Below are 22,037 nucleotides of genomic sequence, written 5' to 3'. Positions count from 1 at the left end.
AGGAGAGGGAAGGCTGGGGAAGGGGGTTGAATAAAGCTGGGGCTTCGATAAAGCTGGGATTTCAATAATGCTGAGGTTTCAATAAAGCTGGGGATTTCACGAGGGTGTTGTCTGCGTGCTTGGGGGGCAGGACCTGCGGGCCGGTGGCTCCCTGAGGGACTGTCCCTCTTTGCAGAAAATCAACTCTCCTGTTTAAACTGTATATTCTTTGCTTCTGTTCCACGATTGTATGCACCCTGTGTGGCCACCATCAGGGCCTGGCTCATGGTTTCGAGGTGCTGGGTCTTGCCATGCTTCACAGTATGTCTGAGGCTCCAGCAGAGTCGAGGTGCAGGGAGCAGCAAGGCACAGGTTGAACAAATTGGAGCCCAGTTCCCTGCAAATTGTACCTTGTTTATTTGGCTGCTAAAACTGCCCCAAACTCCTCTTATGGCTGCGCTCTCTGGCTGTGATAAAGCTGCAAACGTTGCGCAAAAAGCTCTGCCCCTACAGCTGTTCCTGTAAAGCTTCCCGCAGCAGTTCGATTCCCCCTCAACTGTCCCTCTCTGCAGAAAATCAACTCTCCTGTTTGTTTAAACTGTGTATTCTTCGCTTCCGTTCCACGTGATGCCTTGGGCTAAGCATTTTAATCACCCCTGGGCCAGAGTTTACCCTGCCGCACTGGTTGCAATTCTTCCAGCATGATCATCATCAGCTTGATGATCCGAGCTCTCATGATGTTCCCTCCGGGATTTTGTTGGCCATCCATTCTCCAAGAGGTAAGTTTGACCTCCAGAAAATGCAGTTTCCAGGAAGCCTTTTTTATTTCTAGGAAAAAAAAAAAAAAAAGAGGAGAGAAAATGCAATGTGTTCTAAGCCAAAATGTATCAAACCTCACTAATCAAGAAGATAAAGTTATTTCCTCTGGGTGGCCATTGTACAGCATATGCTTAGTGCAAACTAAAACCATTAGAACTTGGCATTGATACTTGTTGAATTGTTTGCTGATGTTTCTTCTAGGTTAGGTTCAGTTAAATAATAGTCTTGCATCCATTTGTTTTTCTTTAAAAAAATAAATAATAAAGTAAAACCATTCTTCTTCTTGCAGAAATTTCTCAGAGCATTGGATCCGGAAGATATTTTCTCTTACTTTGGAACCAGCTCAGTGTCTGATGGTATGCAGAGCTCCTTCCTTCTTGATGTTGGAACACATTTGTCAGTTTATTTCTAATCCCGTACATTTGATAATGCTAAGAACACTTATTAACTAACTCTGTTCTGACAAGCATTTAGCATTTCTGAGTTGCATTACTCAGTGAGGTAATCCATGTCTCAATGTGTTGAAGAACTGGGTCAGTCTTTAAAATCTCCTAAAGGAGATATGATAAATCTTTTTATGCGTTTCTGCTACAGTCCTCATTCTCTGTATTGGTATTTTTCTACAAGATTAACGCATCCAAGTCATCTGAATGGGAAGCTATAAACTAAGAATAGCTTTAAATGCACTTGTTTATTTTTTAAAAATAAACAGATGGAGAGACTAGCACTCTAGGTCTGGATTGGTGGCAGTTCAGAATAAAGACACATTCTGAACTCCCAAATTCTTGAAGCAAGGATGCTGTTGACCTGTGAGTTCATCTAGTGCACTTTCCAGTGTCTCTGTTTGGGTTATGATTATTCTCACTCAGTAATGCTTAACATCTGAGGAAGTAAAACTGTCTCAGCCTTTGTCAAATGAACCATTCTCCTTAACAAGGCAGCAGAAGCACAGATAAGTCAGGAGCTAGTTTCAGAGCTGTTGTCTGTTCCCAGTCAGAGTACACCGCTTTGGAATAGCTGAAAGCACAGAAGTTCTTTGACTACTGGCAAAATGACCTCAAAAGGCACAGTTATCAGCTGGAGAATAATTTTTTACAAAGATACAAATTATTATATTTGTTTTCTGTGTATCATAATTTCTTATAACTGTTCCCCTTGTTCTGGTTTTGTTTCATTTCTTTCAGTACCCGAGTTTGTGGTTGCTCAGCCGACTTGCCCTTGTAAAGAAGAGCACATTGAGCTGACATGTCAAATTCAACATTGCTCCATTAAGGCCTGGGGAGAAATCTATGCCTTTGAATTTCTAGAGGACCATGCCCTCGTTTCTTCTTCCTTTGTGATCAATCAAGTGGTGAACTCTTCCTTTAGCTTACTGAAGCAATTCTCAGGCAACTGCTTTGCAGGTGGCAAACCATCACTACCTCCTGGGGCTGAGTGTAGAGTCACTTATTGTGAAGGGCAGCTGGTGAGTATGCACTGAACTTATCAGCTTTTCTTACATGTATTTACAGCCTTTGCAGGTTTGCAGCTTGATGCTCCACACTTATGTGAACTGTCCTTTTAATAAATCTGAGCATTACAAAAGAGAAGGAGGAAGGATATGATACAGTCCTCCATGGTAGCAAATGTCTGGAATAACTCAGAGATGGAATTTCATTTCCTTTAGCAAGGAGTCGTCATTACAGATGAAGAAAAGATTCATATCAAGCCTGTCAGAAACAAAGATATGGCCCTGCTGAAGGATCTTGGCTTCTCCAGTGCCCATATTCTCTTCAGAAGTGCCAGAGTAGGATCAAATACAGCAAGAGGTAACATATTTGGAGAGGAAGCCCTGGTTGTTCTGCTCTGAAAAATTGTCTTCTGGTAGTAGGGCTGTTTGAATGAGCTGAGGGGAGAAATTTGTATCTGCAAGTATGTGATTATACTTGATATATGGCTCTCACTTCATTGAGATGTAAGTAACATTTTTCATTTAGGTATTTGTTATTTGGATAATATGTTACCAAGGGTGCAGACAGGTGAAGAAAACCAACAGAAGTGTGAAACTTGGGCAAGTGACTGTGAAAGTAGTTGTCTACCAGTATTTTAGTCTTTCAGGAAGAGGGAGTGGATCTGTAGGATGTTCTATGCTGTCTTGTATTTTAAACTCCCTGTGTCCCTTTTTGCTGCCCAGCAGGGCGGTTTCCTTCTCGCCTGCAGAAGAGGGCTGAGGGAGCTGTCAAACATCTGGAACTGATGGTCATAGCAGGTCCCGACGTTTACTTGCACCACAAAGAGGACACGGAGCGATATATTCTTGCAAACCTGAACATTGTGAGTAGTTTTCTGTCTGGATTGTTCTTCCAGTGTGAGGGCTCACAGTGTTGCAGGTAGATTTATCTCTGGATGCACTTTCAGAGGTGTTTGTGGTTACCTGCTCTTATTACAGAGCACTGCGTACGTGCAGGGTGTTCCTTTGTGTTTCATTGGGACTGCACATCAAGCTTACCCTTGTTGAAAGAGCTGCACAAGCAAAAGTGAATGTTAAAGCTCTTCATTTCATTACTAATCTAATTACACAGATAATGTAAGATACAGTAGCAAGAGTTTTATCACCAGAGACTTGATTCAGTCCCTCTTGATTTCAGTGAGATTAAGCCAGATCTACTGAATTTACTTTCCTACCCTATGAAATTTGTTTTCTGTGCAGATTTTTCTCTCTGTTTCAGAGTAGCTGATGAGTCTAACAAGTTATCGTCAATTGACAGATTTTTTTTTTCACATTTATGTTGCTTACTTTAATGTACTTCCTGGTGATTTTATATTTGCCCTTATAGTCACCAGGTGTGTTAGCTTTGTAATGAGTGCCCCCCTGTAATTTGGAACAGATACTGGAAGTCACCGAGATGACTTCTTTATTGAATCTTTTCCATTTCTTAACAGGGGGCAGAGCTGCTGCGAGATGCCTCGCTGGGTGGTCATTTCAGGGTTCATTTGATGCAAATGCTTGTTTTGAGAGAACCAGAGGTAAGCAGGGAGGGCTCTGTTCAAATGTTGTGTGGGGCTTTGCTAAAAGCTGTATGAAATGTGCAAATGTATGATTTTATTTCAGGTGGATGTAAACATCACAACAAATATCACCTCTTCGCTAATCAGTGTTTGTGAGTGGAGCAAGAAGGTCAACCCCCAGAATGACTCTGATCCTCGGCACGCTGACATTGTACTGTATGTGACCAGGTACTGAAGCTCCTCTGTCCTGGCAGGAGACTGGAAATCAGTCCGTTGGTGTCCAGCTACCAGCACAGTGACACTGATTTGCCCAGAACCTTTGAAGATGGGTTGATTCTCCTGCTCTTGGTGTGGTTTCAGAGGTGCTGTTTCATCATTTTCTGGAAGAGATTGGAATATTTCCCAAACACTGACCAGGCAGACTTAGTGAACATTGTGTACTTCCACTGCAGCTTTTTATGGGAAGAAATGTTGAACGATAGCTGGAAAGGAAAACCCACAGGTGTTTACAGAAGTTTTCTAGTGCTACAGAGATTTTCTCAGAATCAGACATTTTGTCTGACTTTCAGGCTCCTTGTTCTAAATTGGCTTGACTAAACGTGCTGAAGGCAAGCTTTTCTTGAATGTCATGGCTTTGGTTTGGTGCTCTTTTTTCAAAAAGAGGATGATTCTGCTCTGTCTTTGGCAAATAGACATGGTTGTTTCATTCTGTTCTGCTTGTCCGGGGATATGAGGATTTTTTAAATGTAGAATCACCATGAATTTTGAACAATAGAGATTTGTGGGACCCTTCTACTACCATTGTGCCCTGTGGAGCTTCATATGATAAAAGAAATGTTAGCTAGCTGTCTAAGTTAGACCAGGAAGGTGCAAATAAATCTGTATGAATGTCTAGTCCTGACTTTGTTAGTTGCAATGGTTCTTTGCTCATTCCTCTGGATCTGTCTCCCTTACTTTAGGTTTGATCTGGAGTTGCCTGACGGGAATAAGGAGCTACGTGGAGTGACTCAGTTAGGGGGAGTCTGCTCCTCCTCCTGGAGTTGCATTATCACTCAGGACACCGGCTTTGACCTGGGAGTCACCATAGCCCATGAGATTGGGCACAGGTCAGTGAAGAAAGTCAGGGAGCAGCACAGTCAGGGGAAAACACTCCCTGGTTTAAAGGATTCAGTAGAAAATAAAGGATTTCTTGTCATAACAGTGGGTTTCCTATAGACTATTCAAAACTTTTGGAAAGAGTTCCTTGCATTTCTTGCATTCCTGCAAGTTCTGCAACACTTAAAAGCTGCAGAGAGAAAACTTTTGTGACAAGTGTAGGAGGAAAGGCTGCAGAGGGAGCTCAGCCCTTGCTTGGAGGTATAGAGGTGCTAAGGGAATGAAACCTCTGGGTTTCTTCTCAGGGCTCGGTGCTTTTTCTGTTACAGCCTTGGAATCCCCCATGATGGTGAGGGGAATCAGTGCAGCAGCAATGGTTACATCATGGGTTCAGCAGGAAACCACAGTGGCATTGACCTTGCTTGGTCCCAGTGTAGCCGAGAAGAATTCCTGGCCTTTGTCAGGTAAGGGAGTGGTTGAGTTTTGTGTGCATGTCTGGGAGCACAGCCCTGTGGGGGAGAGACAAGGAATAAATTAGAACTTAGAAAATGAGGAACTGTGATGTAAGTGGGGTTTGTTTATTTCTTATCGCTTGAGTCTGTTGCTGAGGTTAAACCCAGCCTTCGCTTCAAGTAGCTGGAAATTGCTTTGGTTAGTGACTAACGTGCCTGGGCTGTGTTAGACTCCTCAGACACTAGCTCACCCTGGAAATTTTATTTAAAATGTCAGAGCGCCTAGGTCTAAACATACATTGTGGGCTGTGAACTGGCTGGGTGAAGAATGGGCTTGGGTTTTTGTTTTAACCTCAGCAGTGGAGAACTGTGAGTGTCTCCAGGCAGCTGCTGCAGCTAAATTCATCACAGCCCACAATAAGCATGTGCTGTCTGGGAAAGCAACAGCCAACTCTCCGAATGAAACTCAGCAGAAGTTTGCAAACATGTCATTGTCCTTACTACCCGCAGCTGGGAAAGTGATATTTCTTATGTCTGTATCAGCACAGGCCAAACAAACTGCTTAAATGACCTGCCGGACATGGACGGCAGCATCCCTGGATGGAAGCCTGGCTTATACTATGGAGCAGATGAGCAATGTAAAATAGCCTTTGGGAGCATTGCAACCGCGTGCACCTTTGCTGACAGCAATGTTGTAGGTAGAAAGTTTCTGTCTTGTTGGGGACAATGGGGAGATGTTCTGGAGCTAAGATGCAAGGAAAGGGAGCTAGAGACTTTGTTATTGCCAAGGGAGTGAAGGTACTTTTCTGCCTCAGATTTCTTGGCAAAGAGCAAAAGGTTTTTAAAATGCTTTTATTCTTTCCATCGCTGGCCTTCATCCTTGTTGGGTAGCTGTGGGGACATCTGGGACATGTACCATTTAAACTGAGCACTTTTTGTGATGGTGTTGAGTGTTGATCAGCCTGAGTGACTAATTGAATTCCTTGTTTTTCTTGCCACACCAGGACATATGTAAAGTCCTCTCATGCCATGTACAACCAGGAGACAAATCCAGCTGTACTCGGCTTCTTGTTCCCCTCTTGGATGGTACTGAGTGTGGAATCAATAAGGTAAGGAGGCTACCAATGCTTGGATAATGAGAAATGAGTGGGTGCTATGGAGATTGTTAGTGCCACTGTCTGTGGCTGGATGTTACATGGGACTTACCTTGTCTTGGACAAGGAACTAAGGCCACACACTCACGTCACAAACTGGTACAAGCTGATCTTGGTGTTCCATGTTGTCTTTATCTCTGGAATTGCTTTGCAGTCCTATAGCCTGTATCTGAGCTGTTCTACAAGGCTTTGCTTTCTACTTGAAATGGCATCAGCTCTTTATATTTAGATCTCTATCTCATGTTATTCTATAATTAGCAAGGGGATTTTTCTAACCTCTTGTGAGAAGGTCCTTTGTTCATCTTGGGATTCTCTGTGACAGTCTAGCTTGCCAAAAGAGGGATGTATTGTCACCTTTATAGAAACTATCTCTGCTGGGTTCACTGTGGTGCTGCTGCTAATTTTGTGTATTCTTGGTCTCAGTGGTGCTTCAAGGGACGGTGCAGCTCTCTGGAAGAACTGAACCCCATGGCTGTAGTCCATGGACAGTGGTCCAGCTGGAGCCCCTTTTCTTCCTGCTCCCGCAGCTGCGGAGGTGGAGTTGTGATGAGGCAGAGGATCTGTAACAACCCCAGGTAAGAGGTGTGGGTCCAGGGAGTTTGCAAGGTCTCTTGGCCTTTTCAGGGCCAAGGTGTCAGCGTTTTGCTTTTTGTTTGGGATGAACCTGCCTCTGTAGAGGAGCTATTTTCCTGTCATTTTCAGGCCTGCTTTTGGGGGACGGGAGTGCCAGGGCAGCAGCATCCAAATGGAGATGTGCAATACTCAGGTAATGCAGCCGATTGCATCTTGGCAGCTTTTTTTCTTAATTCTGTTTAACCCTTTGAAAGCTGTGTGGTTTGGAACTTCTCAAAGCTGATTGCTGTGGGAAGAGGAACTAAAGATCTGGCATACTGTCTCCGTCTGTTTGACAACAGGTGAGGTGTTTGTTCCACTGTGTCTGAAGACAACAGTGATATTTATTAGCATTGTTCATATGTAATGAGATATTTTCTCTATACCTTTATAGAAGGACAGACACCAAGAAAATAGTGACTCATGTAATGCTAGTTTTCTTCGGAGGGACATTCTTATATAGTTCCTATTTTAATTATCACCTCTCCCCTCCTCCTTTTTTTTTTTTTTTGTATGAACAACAAAGATCAACTTCTGAACACAATTCTTTCCTGTAGCTCACTTTGAAGTGGTATTCTTTACTTGTAGTTGTTCTGGTGTTTTACTTAACCATCCACTGTTTTCTGCCTGTAGCTAGTGAGTGAAATGCTGCTTGGGATTCTGCGCTCAGTAACTTCTTTTCATTACCTGTACAATTCTCTCGGGGATGCAGGCCTGTTTGACGACCCAACAGGACTTTATGGCTGAGCAGTGTGCAGCAACAAACTTAAAGCCGCTGTATCTCAGCAAAGAAACACCATCCTTTTATACTTGGACTTCTGCTATTGGCTTTGCCAAAGGTAAGGAAAGGCTGAGAAACCATGGTTTCTTTGTGAACGGGAGTTCTGATGGGCTTAACTTGACTTCCAAATCTAAAGGCCATTTCACTTATGGTTGCTGGATGCTGTTTCTATCAGATTCTTTTGACTTCCTATTGTTTGATGGTCAGTTGTGTGTTTTTCTGAAAGAGTAACTCCTTGCTCCTCCTGCCTGCCTCCTCCAGGGGACATGCAGTGCAAGCACTTGTGCAGGGCCGTTGGAAACGAATTCATGGTAAGCCGTGAAGACAGTTTCATAGATGGAACCAGATGTGAGCAGGATAATCCTGAACACCATGGAGCTTTCAGTCTGTGTGTAATGGGAAGCTGCAGAGTAAGTGACGAGAATCCAGGTGAACCTCTGACAAGGTTCTGTGCAAAGTCACTTGAGTAGGAACCAGGGGAAGAAACACTCTGTCCCAAACAACAGAGGGAGTCCTTCTCAAAAGAAGAGAGTTTTGTTGTAAGCTTATTGGATGTATTCCAACTAATCTAGTGTTGTCTGTGCATCCCCTGCCCTCTAGATAAGACATTTTGCTAATTATGCATTAATTAGGTAAGGCTATTCATCCCTAATCTATGCAGCAATTGGTTTATGCCCTCTTTGAAGCGATGTTGTTAGTTGTTCAGTTTACATAGTATAAAGAGCCCTAGAAAATGCTGACTCTGGAGATAAGTTGCATGATTTGAACATAGCTGGTCAGTGGAAAAGTAAGGAGGAAAACCTATGAATCATAACTCTACAAATTGATTGTTGCAACAACAGTAATTAAAATTGAAGTGTAACTTTTTTTTTTCTGGATTGTAAGTGAGAAAGGCATTCTTTCTCCCCCTCAGTGTGTGGATGGTAGTAACTGTGCCTACTGCTGGCCCTGTTGTTTTGTTGTCTGTTGTTTCTTTAGGTTTCAAATATATACTTTTTAAATTTTACGTTTTTCTGATTCTCCTAGTGTTCAAATGCTTTGTAATGCATTTCCAGCTAGTGAACAGCAGAGGGCATAGGCATAACCTATTCTGATTTCTGCTGTTCTGTTGGTAATAGTGATAAATATGTGTGTTACAGAAGCAGCCAAAGCCTGGTATCAGTGCCTCTAGCATAAATTCAGCAGTTGCACATGTTTTTGCTGCTAAGCCTGCTGAGATCCTCCTGTAGCTTTGTGTAAATTTGTCTTGCTCATAGGAATGAGGATAGAATCTCTGTTCTGAGCTCCATGGGATTGAGGGACAGGCTGAAAGATGTGAGCTGGGTTTGTATTTGGGGAGCTGAAGATTCCTTTAGAACCTGAAGTTCATGTTTAATGTTTTCCTGGGTGCTTTTTTTTTTTTTTTTTTTTTTTTTTTTTTTCCCTCCAGAAAAAGACCATAGAAAAGAGAGTAAAGAGCTTTAGATTTAGGTCACAGGAGAGATCTTTCTGGTCTGTTTTTTATGGGAAAAACTGAATTCACACAATTAATGCAACTTCGTACTCTCAGCTAAGACTTCCCAATCCCTAGCTTTGTAAGCTGCTGCATAGTGGTAGGCCTAGGTATAAATACACCTTTGCCTGTTTGTCTTCTTAAATTCAAGTTACACATGAAAAAGGCAGTTTGGGGAATTCAGGCAATGCTGCTTCAATTTGCTTGTTTTCTTCACAGAATAGGCCAATCTTGACAGACTCTCCTCTTTGCTCAGGCATTCGGGTGCGATGGCCGGATGGACTCCAAGAAGATGATGGACTCTTGCAAGGTCTGTGGGGGTGATAACTCCACTTGCACCAAAGTGAGCGGATCTTACACAGAAGGGAAAGCTAAAGGTGTGTAGTCCTCAGCCTCAACATTATGGTACTATTTGTAGGAGATGTACAGCATATTAAGCGTTCTTAATTTTCTTTATCTGACTTCTTTTTTCTGCTTCTCCGTGTTCTTTTTTTATGGAGGATAAGTTTTTGGAGTATGGGTAGTTGAGAGAATGGAGCTAAGATCTTTGGCTGTTGTATGGGCACAGTGACTTCTTTTCACAGTTCTTCTCTGGACATGGGTGAGAAATGTAGCCATTTGGGAATTTGTGCAAATTCATGGGGTCTGAGAGCTGTGTCAGATGCCGCCTGAGATGTTAAACATCCATTTGGGAACTGAGCTGGCTCTTGCAGTATCACACACAGCTATTAGCAGATAACGTAAAAAGAGCAAACAAAAAATGAGAACAGAACACAGAATTCAGTTGTTTTGTTGTCTATATTCATCGTTACTACGTTCAAGCCAAGCTGATAGAGCTAAGGTCAGGGTGAATTTAAGCCTGCTGGCCATCACTGGTGTATCTTTATTTTTTTAGTACTAGCTATATAACCTCCGTCTGCAATAAGTTCTGTTGCTGCCTGCAAGGCTCGTTTCTGCAATGGATATTGAGCTAATAAGGTGAAGTGGGGTTGTAATCCCTTGACTCCTTAAAACAGGTACAGTGGGGGAAGGTGACCTTATTCTTTTTTTTCCATCCTTTCAGAGTATGTTACATTTTTGTCCCTGCCTTATAACACCACCTTGGTCCATATTATCAATCAGAGGCCACTCTTCACACATTTGGGTGAGTTGAATGAAAAGGAGAGGAGGGAATACAGGCAGGGTTCAAACAAGCTTGTAAAAATAAGCAACACGATCTGGGAAGAAAGTTCTTGGTGATGCACTTTTTGTGGGATGCTCTCTGGTAGGAAGTGGTAGAAGCCATGCCCTTTGACATGTCTGATTTGGATCAAATTGGTTTCTAACAAATGGGCAGTGTGTAGCTGCCAGCACCAGGGGATTCTGTGTCTGCATCGTATCACTTAACCTCACTGCTACTTTTGCTCCTCTAGCTGTTAAGGTTAAAGGTGAGTATGTGGTTGCTGGAAAGGGAAAAATCTCATTGAATGTCACCTATCCATCGGTTCTGGAGGACAGACAGATCAAATACAAAGTGTTTCTCACTGAGAACAACCTGCCAAGCCTGGAGGAAGTCCATGTGGATGGGCCAACCCAAGAAGAAATTGAAATACAGGTAAATAAACATACAGTTGGAAAGGGGCCAGTCAGAACTGACCAGGCTGAATTTGTGTGGCTCTGCTGCAGTGCAGAGTCCAGGTGTGGTAGGCTTTGTGCCCAAAGCTGCTGCAACTGGTGTTCTCTAAGTGTGATGGCCTTCCTCTTTTTGGGAAGGGCTGAGGGTGTAATGCCTACAGGCTTTCTGCAGGCCTGAGGGATGGGTGTGTGGGGAAAAGGCATACTGAATTAAACCTTTTGCTTGGCTTAATCGTGTTTTTTTTTTTCTTTCTTTCTTTTTTTTCTTTTTTTTTTTTTCCTTTCTTCTTTTTTTCTTCTGTGCACAGAACTTCAGAACTTACAGTTTAAGTACTCTGCATCTGGCAAGAACTGATTGTCTTAGTTTTAAGGCTCAGGACTGGATGTAAAGGGGGACAATATTCTCTTGTCTGAATTGATCTACGTACTGACCACAACCTTTTCTTTCATTAGGTTTATAGAAGGTATGGGAAAGAATACGGCAATGCCACCAACCCAGACATCACCTACAGCTACTTTGTGCCAAAAGAGAATCAGGCGTATATGTGGATTCCTCAACAGGGGTCATGTTCAGTGACTTGTGGGGAAGGTGAGGCAGTAGTACTTAGTCTGTACTTCTTATGGAGGTCTGGACAGACTTAATTTGGCAGGCTGATATTCACCCAGATCTTCAGAAATAAATGTGACTTATCAATGATGGATACTTGGTTAGAAGTTATTAAACAACTGAAATTAATTTAAAAGTAAATTGCTGGAAGTGAGCTACAGTTGCCAGTGCTAAGCTGAACCAAGGAAAAGAGCAGTACAGCTTTTGAATTAAATTAGCAAATCAATGAATGAGCTGAATCACCAAAATGATATTGAAAATGTTTTATCCTGAAGAGGATGTTTAAATTTGTTTTATCCTACCTTCTGGCTTTAAGACTCAATTTCCTCAGATTTTTCAAAGTTATTGAAGACTGTAATTTGAAGTTGGTTAAACATCAAAAATCTGAGACCAAAGTATCCAGTGTCTAACTAAAGCCTTGGAGCTAATTATAAAGATTCCTTCTTAGAATTCTATTCCTGTGTTGTGGCTAATCCTTCCTGTCTCCCTGTAGAAATCATAATGCAGATTGTAACAGAATGCTCTGGTAGATGGCTTGACATCTTGTTTACCAGATAGTACAGATGACTCTGGCAAGCTTTTTGAGATTTCTGTGACAAAGATTTAGTAAATACATTACAAGTCAATCAAAGTTGTGGTCAGCTCCCCATTATTAACAAACATTATTTGAAAACAAGATGGGTAGTGAAAAGGTAATGTTGCTGACTTATTCTTGACATTTTGCTTCTTGGGGTCATGCTCTTTGGGATGCAGGAATGTCTTGTTGGTAACTCATTCACTGCAAAGGAGGCTCTCTACAGCTTTGCTCATAACTTTTTTGAGTTTGGATCTTCACCCAGCTTACCTGTTGAGCTCCTTTCTGTAATGTCTTTCCACAAATCTGGAGCAAGTTTATTTTGAACTGGGCACCTTGGTAGGTCCAGTAATGTTAAAAATCTTGTTTATAGCTGTAATTTATGAATATTCCATGTCTTGCATGGCACATGAACTGCAAGTCTGCAATTTCTCTCCCGCTACCCCTAATCTGGTTCTGAATATTGATGATCACTCTGATCACATTGGCATGGTGTTGTCTGGGTACAGGCGCTCTGTGACGATATTACGTGATAAGTTCTACAGGAAGTCAAATGGCTGACAGTTAGGGCTTATTTTCAGCAACCTGTCTCATCAGTCAGACATCAAGATCGTTCGAAGTAATTTGGACCAAATTATGATTGATAGCCTTGCTCTTGCAAATGGCCAGTTTAGAGCAATCTTTCTATTTTGGCAGTGGATTATCCATCAAATTTTTCATTTTCTGAGGTGTTCATCTTGGAAAGTCACTTTAAAACTCTTGAGGAAAAGTTACATCAGAAATATGGATTTTTTATGTTTTCAGAAGGTCTGCATTCCCAAATATACCACTTTTTCCTACAGAGATAATTTAGATAAAGCAAAATTACAGGATCTTCCGAAAATCATAGAGGTGAACTGCTCACTTTGGTTATAACTTCCTTTCCTTTTCCTTTTGTATCCCAGGGACACGAACAGTGAATCATGTGTGTTTTGACCAGACAAAGAATGAAACAACAGAGGATCAGTTGTGCCTGGAATTCCCACAACCCCTTTCAAGGCATGAACCCTGTGCCATGGAACCATGCCTGTACAGGTTGGTGTTTCTGGAAGCTAATCTGAATTCTCACTTTGCTTGTCCTTTCTCTGCAAGCTAACCCAGTCTCTGCAGTTTCTTTTGCATTGCACAAGGTGAAAAAAAGGAGAGGTGTTGAGGTAGTTTCTTCCTAATAGTAAAGACATGACTGATTCCAAACCATGTTCTGTTTTTCCTGGTCCCATGAGGTAACTGAGATGCCAGTTGAAGGAATGGGAAATAGCCCTTCCATTTTTTATTTATTTTTTACAGTAAGTCCACAAGTAAAAATAAAGCTCTTGTACTTTGGGGGCATGGCCAGTGGAAGATATCTGATCACATCCTTTCCAAGACTGTGGAAACAAAGATTTGATCTTATTGTGGAGTACATCCTTGTGTTAATTAGACTCAAAAGAGAATTGCCCAGACATTGATCTCATGGACATTTGAATGTTTAATAAAGGAGGATTACACTGTGAACTCTAGTTCTTTACATTAGGTGCTTTTAGCCCTAGAGAGGTGTCTGTGCAAGGACTTATATTTCTGGCAGTCATTCTCTCAATCATATCTAGAATAGGCTCTTGAAATAGAGAAGCTGAATACTTTGTATGACCCATTTCTGCAATCAGTTGCATGAGTAATAAACCTCTATGATTCAGAAGAGAAATAGGGTGATACGATTACTTCCCATTTAGGTGGAAGATATCTCAGACAGATGAATGCTCTGCTGTCTGTGGAACTGGCATTGCACAGCAGAATCTGACCTGTGTTCAGCTTCATAAGGGGATGGAGACTGTTGTGGATGACAGCTTATGTCCAGCAGAAGAAAAACCCCTCTCCGTTGTGCCGTGTGTGGTTAACGTCTGCCCTTTGGGCTGGGACAATGTGAGTTTATTGGCTTGGCTTTCAGGAGTCTTACTGAGACATTGAGGCTTGTAACCTGCAGGAGGCTACCAGTTGGAAAGCACCGCAATACTACAGTAGGCTGGGATGGTGGTTTATAGCAAGGATGTCCGTCCAATTAAAGGTTCAAATTCTGTCTTTAGAAAGCTCTGTCCCTTTTAATTTATGCTGCTGGATTCAACAGTTATTAGTGGTGGTTTGTTTATGGCAGCTGTTAACTTGATTCCTTCTTTATTTCTCCTCAGAGTCCAAAAAAAACAGAAACAGAAATAACCGTTGTTGCTCTGATAAATACTTCACAGTCAAACAGAGAGGTTCTGACATGGGAGGGAAGAATACTAACAGGGAAGAGGACTTCTCAGCACTGGACCCCTGGTCCGAGCCCATACTGGGGAGCCACTGCCAGGTTTATTATGTTTACCAGTGAGGAAGAGACTGCTTTAGGCATCTCTGTTCAGCCACATGTAGTGTTAATTAGGATGGCTCTTGGCTGTTGGAAGTCTTTATTTCTGGGACTTAAACTTGTATGCTCTTCAAAAATAGAAAAACTGCTTAAATGTGCCTCTGAAAATGTTGTGGGTTTGATCTGGAAGTATCCCCTGGCTTCATTAGATCAGGACCTGTGGGAAAGCAGGTGCCAATGTTGGTTTGGTTCTTTTTGCTCTGTTCTGAGGAGGAAGACACACACTTGCTTCAGATTCCAGAGTCACTTGGACATATCCAACTGGAAAATCAGACTGTGTATGTCTGGAGCCCTCTAGCTGGAGAGTGTTCAGTGTCCTGTGGTGGAGGTGAGATCTTTCTGTGCTGCAGAAAAATGTTACTTGGCTGTATGTGTCAACTCAGACCTAGGAACCTCAGGGACCTGGTCATTTCCCCTTTACAGATCACAGTGCATGTGTAGTTGTGGTCACAAATTTTTTGAGTCTGGAAGAGACAAGGGGGTCTGGCGCAAGACATGGAATAGTTTAGAGGGCTGTCTGGCTGTTGCTGTGTTCCAGAGTTGGGAAAATGAGTGGAATGAGCATGCCTGGGGCTTGAACAGTTTGCTTGTTTTGTACACACAGACGTGGTTGGCACTGCTTTTGTTACTCTGTGCTTATTTTCAAACCTTCATGCATGCCATGGAGTAAAATCGGTTCCTTTTCTAGGTGAGACTCAGATACAGTATGTATGTGTAGCTTTTGACACCAAAGAAAAAATCCAAGAAGAAAATTGTCATCCAGTGCCAAAGCCAGAGAGCAGGGTGGAAGTCTGCAATCTCAGTCCCTGCCCACCAAGGTAAAGAAGTTACTGAGGGACAATGAGCCAGTTAGAGGTTATTCCTTCCTATGTGTATGCCCAGTGACATGACAAGTAAGGGTTGAGCTACTCTGGAGATGTTATCTTCCTCTCCTCAGCTTTGAAAGCAAGAGAATGCCCTGGCCAGCCAGCTGCAAAAACAGTAGCAGCGGTCTGTTCTCACCAAACTAACAGAGTCTTCCCTGGGCTGGTATATTCTCAAGCAGAACTAAGTGAAGTCTTTGGAGTTTAAGTCCAGGGGAAAACTGAAAAGCTCTGAGGAAGTGGGAACAAATAATCCATGACTGCAAAATGTGGTGACATGTTTGCCAGCCACGTGGCATCAAAGAACGTAGCTAGTATTAAATGCTCTATGAGTCTGGGACAGCTGCTCTGAGAACTAGAGGAAATTGATTGCACTTTCTTAGGATTTATAGCATTTCAAGCTGCACCCAGTGAGGTGACTGGTGATCTGTCAAATATCAGTAAGTGTGCATGTGTGCATTAACAGAATTCCAGGTGTACTTCCATAGACTGGCTGGGTTTAAAATCCAGGGAGGATGGGTAAGAGCTGGGGGTTACTTACTGATGGCTGCGTTGTTCCCAGGTGGCATTACAAAATGGGCTCATGCAGTGCAAGCTGTGGAGGAGGTGTGATGCACAAGGTCCTCTACTGTGCGAGGGAAACTGGGGAGAAGGCAGAAGAGATTGTGGCAGACACCCAGTGTGATGGTTTGCCTCGCCCAAAGGAGCAGGAGCCATGTAATTTGGAGCCGTGCCCCCCAAGGTCGAAATGTTCACATGGACCACACGAGTGGTTGTTTGGAAATGTGTGTGGTGTGATCTAGGGTATGGCTTAGGGTTGAGAAACGGGGCAGAGCTTGCCTTGGCCTGTTTGCTGTGTGACTGGACTGTACTGGGATCTGATCTTTTTTTACATGCTGCAGGATGCCACTCCCAGGACCAAATAACCCTGGGTTGGTTTTTAATCTGACTGTTCAGAGCAGTGTGCATTTTGGAGGGAGATAACAATTGTTTTTGTTGTTAAGCCTCTGTATGTCACCCTGAGGAGAACTGTAATGGACACAGAGCAAGACTCAATGTATATTTGGAGTCTGTGTGCTTCCTGTAAAATGTGAATGCCCTTCCTTTGGGTACAACACCAAACCTGTTCTGGAATGCCTAACCTTGTTTCAGAGGCTGCTGTAAGCACTGCGTGCAGCAAAGTGTGTGAGCTGGAGGGGTGAAGGAAGCTGCTGAGAAGCAGAAAGGGGAAAGGATGAGGGAGCTGCGTTACGGTCTCTATGGTGAGAAATAAGAGAGGGTAGGAATTCATTTCTAACTTTCTAATTTTTCTCCTTGTCCTTTGTCAGATGGAAAACAATCCCAGCTGGCCCGTGTTCCTCCAGCTGTGGGCTTGGCTTAGCTGTTCAGCTGGTCACCTGTGTGCAGATTCACCAAGGCAAAGAGATTTTGCTGGAGGAACATTCGTGTCCTGTGTCAGAGAAACCCCTTACCAGCATCCCATGTGTCATCCGAAGGTGCTCTTACGAATGGAGCTTCAGTGAATGGACAGAGGTATCAGCTCCTGTTCAGATGTAGTCCTTGGTTTCTCAGTGCAGCAGTTTTATTATAGCCATTCACTTTCATAAAGGAAACGGGAGAGAAATACCACTTCTGCCTTGTGTATTTACTTCCCACAGAAATGCTAAACTGTTTCTGTTTTTTTTCTTTTTTGTGTTTCCCAACCATTCCACTGTCCTTTATTTAGCAGCTGTAGGTGTGCTTCTTGCATTTTTTCAGCTCAGGTTTTGGCTGTTGTTTAATAATGATCTTTGGCATGCATTCTTCTGGAATGCAGATCTTCTTGGATCTCTCAAGGAAGTGGTTCTGTAGTACAAAAATATGGTTTAGAGGATCCCCTGGGAGGTGGGCCAGCTTTGCTATTCCCATCTTACAGCTGGTGAAACTAGAGAACTAAAAGGCCATGTGGCAGAATCAGTGAACAGATCAGAGCCTTAGATTGTGCCTGAGCAAATAAATGTATTTATTTCTGAATACCAATTGAAATGTGTGTGTAATGGCCTGTGGGTTTCTTCCTCTGCAGTGTTCAACTTCATGTGGGAATGGTGTTCAGACACGGCAGGATTTCTGCCTCAACTCGCTAACCCATAAGCACGTGAACCCCATCTTCTGCAGGCACTTCCCCAAGGCCATCGTGCTACGTGGCTGCTTTGCAGGGCCCTGTCCTGAGCAGGTGGTGGGGACTGGGTCCCATGGAGCAGAACTGCAGACAGTGACACCAGCCATGCATCCTACGACAGCTGCAACTGTTGAAAGGGCAAGATATAAGGACCTGGATCTTCCTCCTTCTGCTGTGCCAGCTGTCCCTCAGGAGCAGACAGAGACCAGTGGAGGTGAGGAGGGCGTAACCAAAAGGTAGAGATAGCTACTGTGTGTGGCTGTTCCTGTACACAGACAGGAGCATGGGAGGGAATGGCTTAGGGACAGTATGCCATGAGCTGTCCATGCTGTCTGAGCCAGGAACAATTACTTCCTTCCCTCGACTTCCCAAACCTCCTCTGAATTGAGACTCTTTGGGGCAGCAACTGACTCTTCCTGTGCTTTACCCAGAAGGTGAGCACACTGTTGGTGCTTGTCTGTTTACTGTGCTGTGAAAGGACTGAGTGCTGTTAGCAGCAGCTGGATGTGTTTCTTATCTGTCTCTGTTCCACAGGTGTTTGTGGAAAGCTCTTTCTTAATGCCACTGGGGTCATCAACATGACAGGTGTAGAGAGAAGTGACTGCACCGTGGCCATTGGACGTCCTCTAGGGGAGGAGATAACACTCATTGTTCTGGAGAGCTCCCTCAACTGCAGTGCAGGTACTGCCCAGGGCTAACTGGGAACTAGCCTGGCCCTTTGGGAAATCTGTACACTGTTTGCCTGCATGCTTTGGTGTCCTGAATGATTTTTGCTGCCTTGGAGCCTGTGTAATCTCTGAAACCATTTTATAAGTTTTCCTGTTCCACTAACTCTTTGCTAGATGGGACTCAACTAATATGATGCCTTTCCTCTCCCTACACAATGATTTCTCTCTCTCTCTCTTTTTTTTTTTTTTTTTTAATAGATATGGGATTAAAGGAACCTATTGGGTTAAAGAAGCTTCCTACTTTGGCCTGTTAAAAACTATGTAATGTACCCTCTTGTTGGAATCAGTATGGTTAGATTAGTTAACTGGACTGTTTCAGGAAAGATTTCAATAAGATAGGGGCAAGAAGCAGAAATTACTCGCTTTCTGACCTATGTAATATAGGAAGCTGAACTGCATTCAGACCTATCTCACATGAAGTAAAAGTGTTTCTAGTCCCTGTGCTCATTCATTCCAGGTGAAGTCGTGTTGTTTTCTGGGCGAATGATGTGGCAGACAGGCTGCAAGAAGCTCCCTTTGTCACTGATAAATTCCAGAACAAATACATTGATTGTGAAACAGCGTGTTTTGCTGCCAGGAAATGGTGTTGTTCTTCAGTACAACAGCAGAAATACAACTAAAAAATATTACCAAGGTACTTCACTGAAAGCTTCACTATTGCTTTATGTTAGGGGACTCATGGCAAGGCCTGCAGAGTTCCACAGGTCGTGGCTGTCTATGGGAATCTATGGAAACCTTGCTCCATCTCCAAGAGCTAATAAGCCCCTTTTCAAGGAGTGTCAGAATGGATATTATTTGTGGACTGCCCCTCTGTTTTAAAGGCAAGCCCCCTGCAGGTGTTTGCTTATGCTTGGAGGTTCCCAGATGAAAATCCTCAGAGAAACTTTTCTGTCTGTATTTAATTTAAACCATTTTTTTTCTTGGAGATACCAGACACATCTCTAAATCATTTTCTCTTCTGCTCCCCTTCCCCCCTCTCAGACTGTGACAAGCAGCTGTTTGGTCCCCGAGGTGAAATAGTGAATCCTGTGCAGTCACCTGGTCAAAGGCATGAAGGAGTGTGTCGGACCTTCATTAACGTGGCTCCTCAGCACCGCATAGCTATCCGAGCTGTGTATATTGACCTGGGCAGTGAGAACAACCAAACTCATTTTAATTACATCCTGGTGAGTCAGAAGCCCAGAGGGGGTGGTTTAGATGGGCAAGGACCCATCTGCTCATTAGAGATTTACATCCAGATGCAAAGCTCAATCAAGACCTGAGAGGTCAGACTGTTATGTAAATGTAGATGTGAGTGAGCACTACTTACCTCTATCATATTTCTTCTAACATTTATATAGGATAGCTTTTCCCCTGAGTGACCCCAGTATTTTGTGGGTGCTTGACTTGTAGGCTGCTATAATATAATGGTTTGGTCTGTCTTTATTCAGATTCGTGACGTAAGCACCATGAAGACGATGGTGTTTCATGGGAGACAGCAATTCTTCTGGCAATCAACAGGAAGCCAAGCTGAAATTGAATTTCATGAAAACATTAAGGAACACCGAACCAGTTTCTGGGCTGAATATCATGCTGCTGAACCCAAATAAAAGGGGAAGAAAGGCTGTGCTTGAGTTAGTCACTCCTGCCTGCTCACTGCTTGAGGTCACACAAGTCATTTAGCCTTTTTGCAATTGCTTCCCCATCTACTGAGTACGAACAGTAATATCTACTGACTCTGCTGGGATCTCAGCTAACACATGCAGAGTTTATGCAAACGACATGTAACTACCAAATATTTAGCAAATAGTCCTCACACAGACCTATCTGTGTTGATTGGTATTAATGCAGCATCTGCAATTAGCTTCTTGGACATTGAGGTCTCAAGGTCCTGCTTCTGTTACATGCTGTGACCTTTTAGGATGATCATTTTGTTTCTCAGTGTCCCCTTAGAAACCTCTGTATAGCACAAGTAGCTAAGATTATGGTTTAACAATTAAATTCACTCCCCTGCAGTGGAAAAGCCTGTTAAAATGAGGCCCATTGAAATTCTGGGAAATTATAAAGAAAGCAAAGATGTGTAAGATAACGGGCTGAAAGAACAAGAGGGCTAGACAAACGTATGAGGGCAAGATGGTTTCCTGGCCCAGAAGGGTAGCACAACACCAGGACAGGTCAGGTGCAATGCTGATGGAATTGCCATACTCAAATGTCTTCAGGACCTTGCTAGACCAATGTGTGGCTGGCTTGGTCAAGCACCAGTGACAGTTGGTTTTGTAGGGAGGAATAAATGACTTCCTGAGGTCCCTCCCCAGCCAGCACAGCTGCGGTTCTGCTACTTGCATGTCTGATGGTGATACCAGTACTTCTTTTCTATGGGAAAAATAAAAGAATTCTGTCTCTTAACGATGGGTTTGGTGCCAAGGGATATTTACTCAGATAATAGTAGCTGTGCTAATAATCTGCTTGTATCTGCATCTCAGAGGAACTGTGCACTGAGAGATTGTTGAGACTGCGTGATACAAGTTGTAGCAGGAAGAGGTATTTTAGAACAGTGACAAATATTCACTCAAGTTTGTCCTAAATATATTTCTAAAGCTGTTGTGTGTTTTGTTTGGTTTATTTAATGTCTTGAACATTTTGAAGGGTTCTCCTACTTCGGTACAAGTCCTCATCAAAATCTCAGTGTTCTGCTGAAGGGATCTTTTCCAGACCTGAAGCCTGGCTGGACACGGCTGCCCCTACCCTTCACGCTGGATACAATAAATGGTTCTGCCTGGGCAGTTCTAATCCTACCTCTGCTTTCTTTCAGCTGAATTCCCTGACATCTTTTTGCAACCACAAAATCTTATTTTCTTCAGTCTTCTTAGTAATGGTTTTTGCTGGTTCCGCCTGGATTTTTTTGCTTGCCAGCCTTCAGATTTACGTTCCGTTCCTGGAAAAGCTAGAAAGTAGATTCTTGAAGCAAGATCCTTGAGGAACTGAATATATCAGCTGTCCCACTGCAGTGCGTGGGTGATACAGGCACTGGGCCTTCATTTCCTGTCTAACAGGAGACGTAACAGTAATGAAAAAAAATAATCCTTAATTCTTTTTTGTAACCTTTTAGCAGATGGGATCTGTCTTCCCACTCAGCTCTGGATCCCAAGTCTCACTGCTATATTTTGTTCCAGATCAGCTATGCAGAGTCTCTGGTCTGCAGAGATGGGCTCTGATTACTGACCGTATGCTCCACGTTCATTTGCAAAATGTGCAGCTGCTGCCTTTATAATTTAAGGGAATTACGGGCATTTCACTGTAGCAGTTGTTCGGATACCAACAGGTTGCCAGCTGGGACATCTCTGATATGCAAAGTCCTACTTCAACTCCCGTTTTCTAAAAACCTGATTCCATTCAGATTAAGGGGAGTGGTTTGCTTTTCCTTAAGGGCACAATTTTTGTAACAATTCCCACATTCAACTCACATCCATTCAAAAATTCATGTTTCTCTTTCCTCTTAGCACACACAGGGATAACAGCAGCTAGTGGTTAGGGGAAGCAGGACCCAGGGCTCCTGCTTTACCTCTGACTTTTCTGTGTAACGTTAGACAAATCGCTTCACCTTCTGCTGAAGCAAAAGCTCAGTCCTCAGAGAGGTAAAGGGAGTGAAGATGGAGGTAAGAGCAGAGTGCAGCTTGCTGTGCGCTTGTGTTGCTGGTACAACTGCGGCACGGGGGCTACAGA

At 43.1% G+C, this 22,037-nt stretch overlaps 1 protein-coding gene across 5 annotated transcripts; it reads left to right on the top strand.

Moving 5' to 3' along the window:
- The first annotated feature begins 110 nt into the window (after positions 1–110).
- Positions 111–20,916, top strand: ADAMTS13 (ADAM metallopeptidase with thrombospondin type 1 motif 13). Of its 5 annotated transcripts, none has more exons than XM_005013266.6 (30): positions 119–758; positions 1,088–1,154; positions 1,983–2,263; positions 2,465–2,606; positions 2,972–3,111; positions 3,721–3,804; positions 3,890–4,014; positions 4,746–4,892; positions 5,211–5,345; positions 5,877–6,027; positions 6,338–6,442; positions 6,911–7,062; positions 7,190–7,253; positions 7,812–7,938; positions 8,142–8,290; positions 9,629–9,749; positions 10,436–10,516; positions 10,785–10,966; positions 11,440–11,575; positions 13,112–13,241; positions 13,916–14,105; positions 14,800–14,914; positions 15,275–15,404; positions 16,012–16,191; positions 16,778–16,982; positions 17,512–17,821; positions 18,142–18,288; positions 18,793–18,969; positions 19,317–19,501; positions 19,766–20,916. In XM_005013266.6, exons 1-30 carry the CDS (start codon positions 681–683, stop codon positions 19,922–19,924), a joined length of 4,395 nt encoding a protein of 1,464 aa, XP_005013323.1. In that variant the 5' UTR covers positions 119–680; the 3' UTR covers positions 19,925–20,916. The 5 variants fall into 5 exon arrangements, with proteins under 5 accessions (XP_005013324.1, XP_005013323.1, XP_012949154.1 ...); XM_005013264.6 differs by having other exon boundaries at positions 121–758; positions 14,797–14,914; XM_005013265.6 differs by having other exon boundaries at positions 122–758; positions 2,975–3,111; positions 14,797–14,914.
- The last annotated feature ends 1,121 nt before the right edge of the window (positions 20,917–22,037 follow it).

Source organism: Anas platyrhynchos, chromosome 18 (assembly GCF_047663525.1).
Source record: "Anas platyrhynchos isolate ZD024472 breed Pekin duck chromosome 18, IASCAAS_PekinDuck_T2T, whole genome shotgun sequence".
Classification (NCBI taxonomy): domain Eukaryota; kingdom Metazoa; phylum Chordata; class Aves; order Anseriformes; family Anatidae; genus Anas; species Anas platyrhynchos.
This window is presented reverse-complemented; position numbering and strand designations above follow the sequence as displayed.

Excerpts from the sequence above, each read along its gene's own strand:
- ADAMTS13 (XM_005013264.6), top strand. The coding sequence starts at position 681 with ATGATCATCATCAGCTTGATGATCCGAGCTCTCATGATGTTCCCTCCG. Across the intron at positions 2,607-2,971 it reads AGGATCAAATACAGCAAGAG|CAGGGCGGTTTCCTTCTCGC; the intron begins GTAACATATTTG and ends TTTGCTGCCCAG. Across the intron at positions 19,502-19,765 it reads CTCATTTTAATTACATCCTG|ATTCGTGACGTAAGCACCAT; the intron begins GTGAGTCAGAAG and ends GTCTTTATTCAG.